Source organism: Thunnus maccoyii, chromosome 16 (genome assembly GCF_910596095.1).
Source record: "Thunnus maccoyii chromosome 16, fThuMac1.1, whole genome shotgun sequence".
Lineage (NCBI taxonomy): Eukaryota > Metazoa > Chordata > Actinopteri > Scombriformes > Scombridae > Thunnus > Thunnus maccoyii.
The window spans coordinates 13,676,347-13,679,800 of NC_056548.1; the positions used below are offsets into that span (position 1 = coordinate 13,676,347).

General features: G+C 39.4%; 1 protein-coding gene across 1 annotated transcript; it reads right to left on the minus strand.

Moving 5' to 3' along the window:
* Positions 1-852: 852 nt before the first annotated feature.
* On the minus strand, positions 853-3,454 carry LOC121880848 (procathepsin L-like). Its single transcript, XM_042388415.1, has 7 exons — positions 3,323-3,454; positions 2,876-3,018; positions 2,525-2,719; positions 2,238-2,429; positions 1,668-1,827; positions 1,440-1,545; positions 853-1,141 (listed from the first exon to the last, which is right to left on the minus strand). Exons 1-7 carry the CDS (start codon positions 3,420-3,422, stop codon positions 1,042-1,044), a joined length of 996 nt encoding a protein of 331 aa, XP_042244349.1. The 5' UTR covers positions 3,423-3,454; the 3' UTR covers positions 853-1,041.

Below are 3,454 nucleotides of genomic sequence, written 5' to 3' on the forward strand. Positions count from 1 at the left end.
CATTTTGTCACACAAGATGATTAAATCCCTAAAATGCCCCCCACCTCACCCCTTTCTGTATCTCTGCCTCAGTGTTTCTCCACCTCCCTTCAAATATTATCACAACCAGACCTAATGTGACATTTAGAATGGGCAAATTACAAGCACTTAATGTGATTTAATTAATTACATCAGGGCAACTATTGAGTATGATTAAAACAGATGTCACCCACCGCATGGGAGAAAAAGGAACAATAATCTTTTCACCAATGACTTTTATTAGCAAAGTTTAAGTTTTTTCCTTTTATTTCTCAGCAAATTATAAAACATCTAAAGCCAGATAAAGAATGTAACATTATCTGTTACTATGCTCTCTGACTAAGCAAACTTAGATTGGTGTACTGAATTATTTCATCTTCATTGCGTGCAGTAAAATTAAATACAGTTAAGCTGAATAGCCCATGAGAAATGAACAAAATCATTTCAAGCATTGTGAATTTATTCGTAGCAGACTTTATGGATTACAGATGAGTGAAGCAACCTTCCACCGCCCAAGGTTCAATAAAGATGTAAGAATAATGAGTTAAGTACTGCTGTTTAGTTGGATTACATGCAAAACCTGTAAGCATTACAAATTACTGTGGAAAGAAAGAAGAATTTCATTATAGGATTATTTTAGACACATTTGGTGTGGGTATTGCAAATTTGTACTAATCACAGTTGGTACACATGGAAACAATGTTAGTGCAATAACTTAACCTTGATGAGTGAAGTTAATCAGTATCATTTAAAAAAGGTTCTATTATTCTATTAAAGTGCACCACAGGAACAACAGAAGGATTTTTTTCCCATTACTCTCATGAAATTAAAGTAAATTAAGTGTCACTGTTCTCCTCCTCTCTGAGAAAAGTCCTGGACCTGTACATCCAATAAACATGAACAACAACCAATCAATGGTAGGTAAAGGTAAATCTGTGCAAAAAAGTTAAACTTGTTGAAATAGCATTTCCATAGAAATACTAGAAAGAAGGAAGAAGGACTTTTGAGTTTCTTCCTTCTTGTTCAGACCAGGGGGTAGAGGACCTCATTAGCAATGCCGCACTGGTTGTCTTTGTTCCTGGACATCTTGATGTATCCCTTTTCTCCCCAATGTAGACCCCAACTACAGAGACACACAAATTATCAACAATATTTAGCCGCTATATGCAAAACAGGATCATGATCATAATGCTACTTAGTATGTAGAGACATAATGATGTGTACGCTTATAGAAGTAAATTAATGGTAGCAGTTCACATTGATGTTTGATTTAAGAAGTTGACAGCATCCTGACTGAGTTTCACTTCATTTTGGCAGCTATAAATAAAATGCTGCTAAAGCTTTCATGGTTTCCAATGTGACACCTCTTGCTGACAGTTAGCAAGAGAGCAACCCACAATTTAAAATATGAGCAACCTTACCTGTTCTTGACCAGCCAGTAGTCCAATCCGTTTTCAGTGCCATAACCTACAGCCAGCATAGCGTGGTTCAACACTGAGCTTTGGCAGTGTGGCTCATCATACACTCCTAGAAACACACACATAGATCAGACAGGAGGTTAGGTTTAAAAAACAAACAAACACTCTTACCCATTTATTTTTGCATTTGATGAGAATATTTTCAATAAAAGGCAAAATAAAACTGTTCACCTGATTCATAGAGCTGGAAGGATTTATGACAAACATCCATTCTTATTGACACAGGTCCAATGGTGGCCACAGCCTTTTTAAGGGCGTCCTCACCCTGCATTTTAACGTAGCCTGTGCAGTTGGCACCAATATTGGCAGGGTTGTAACGGCACTCTCCATCCTATTTGAGAGAGAATATTTACCAAAGACACATAATGGAAATGGTGATTAAATGTCCACAGAGAACATTTTCTGCCTATTACATTCTCAAAAGATTGAACTTTAGAGATTTCTGTCCATGAAATGGTTATTGTATGCTTTGTATTGAAGGACTGCTTCAGGGTTTATGTCTTTGAGTATCCACTAGATGACAGTGTTGTACATCTCTCACATGGAGGACCATAATTTTCACACCCCTTGAACACCTTCTGAAGGATTTAATTTGCACAATAAGAAAGACCACTCCTTTCTTTCAGTGTACCTTCACATTGTCTCTAAACACTGCTTTTTTTTATCATGATAATGGAAAATGGCTGTTTTAAAGACTATGTCTTACATCCAGATAAAATCAACAAAATCATTTCTGTTTACCTTGGCCTCATAAGGGTAGGAGTCCTCTGTGTCTAGTCCTCCGTTGTGTATGATGTAGTCTAAGGCACGTACAGCCCGGCCTCCACCACAGCCTTTGTTGCCATAGTCCCTGGAGCAGTCAACCAACTGCTGCTCGCTGAGAGACACCAGCTTCCCTGTCTTCTTGAAGATCTGACCCTCCAGCGAGCCAGTCTGGAAGAGGGATAAGTGAATTTGTAAAAAGAAAACATTTGTATACAGTTTCTTGCATCACTGCAGGAGAGGATAATGAGTAAAGTTGTACATACTGCACTGAAGGCCCAGCAGGAGCCGCAGTTCTTCTGATTCTTGACCTCGGTGACATATCCCTTGTCCCTCCAGTCAACAGAGTCGGGCAGATCAGCTCCCTCAGGCAGCCTGAGGAAGGCAGAGCCGCTGCGAGGCACAGAGGTGTTGAAGAAGCCCAGACAATCCTTGAAAATCAGTTTGTACTCTTCATTTTCCTGGTGAGGAGGAACACTTGTTAGGGTCTTCATCCAACATTTCACTCACTTTATCCTAACAAATACTTTTGCTTTTCTTCTGTTTTAAGCTGATACACATATAGGACATGAATTTGATAAACAGTGTCAGGCACATTTCTGTTTTTTTCTTCATACCACGTCAGCAAAGTAGGTCATGCCAAGGCGGTAGGTCTTGTTGCCCTGATCAGCCATGATGTTGTGCTCCAGCACTAGTCTGCGGTTGATGAGCCAGATCTGCCTGCGGTGAGCCTCCTCTGATGGCGAGTTGTAGGACTTTCCTGCCAATCAGCACAAATCAATTTAAAAAAGAAAAAGGAAAATTATCAATTATAAATAATTAATCGCTGAAATAAATTTCCCCTTATTAGCTGGCTATCAGCTGTCTAACATTTAGTCAGATAAAAATCCCTTTACTTTATACATTTAGATGTGTGATTACCATATATGTAATTAAGCACACATTACTCTTCAAATTGAGGCCTTACAGGCAGCATCTTCACAGAAAACCAACCAACACCTGCTGTATTTGACAACAGACCTCAATAAAAGAAATTAGTCTGATAAGAGTCTTTTGTGTCTCACCAAACTTGAGTTTCCAGTCGTGGAACTCCAGGTCCTCCAGAGAGATGCTGGCACAGCTGGCAACAGCCAGAACAGCAGCAGCAACCAGCAGCAGCTTCATCCTGACTGAAACACAAGAACAAAGAGCGCAGA

What these genes read in the sequence shown, in the direction of transcription:
- LOC121880848 (XM_042388415.1), bottom strand. Translation starts at nt 3,422, where the DNA reads ATGAAGCTGCTGCTGGTTGCTGCTGCTGTTCTGGCTGTTGCCAGCTGT. An exon ending in CCTACCCTTATGAGGCCAAG is followed by an intron (nt 1,828 to 2,237) that starts GTAAACAGAAAT and finishes TCTCTCAAATAG; the next exon opens with GATGGAGAGTGCCGTTACAA. An exon ending in CTTCCAGCTCTATGAATCAG is followed by an intron (nt 1,546 to 1,667) that starts GTGAACAGTTTT and finishes GTGTGTTTCTAG; the next exon opens with GAGTGTATGATGAGCCACAC.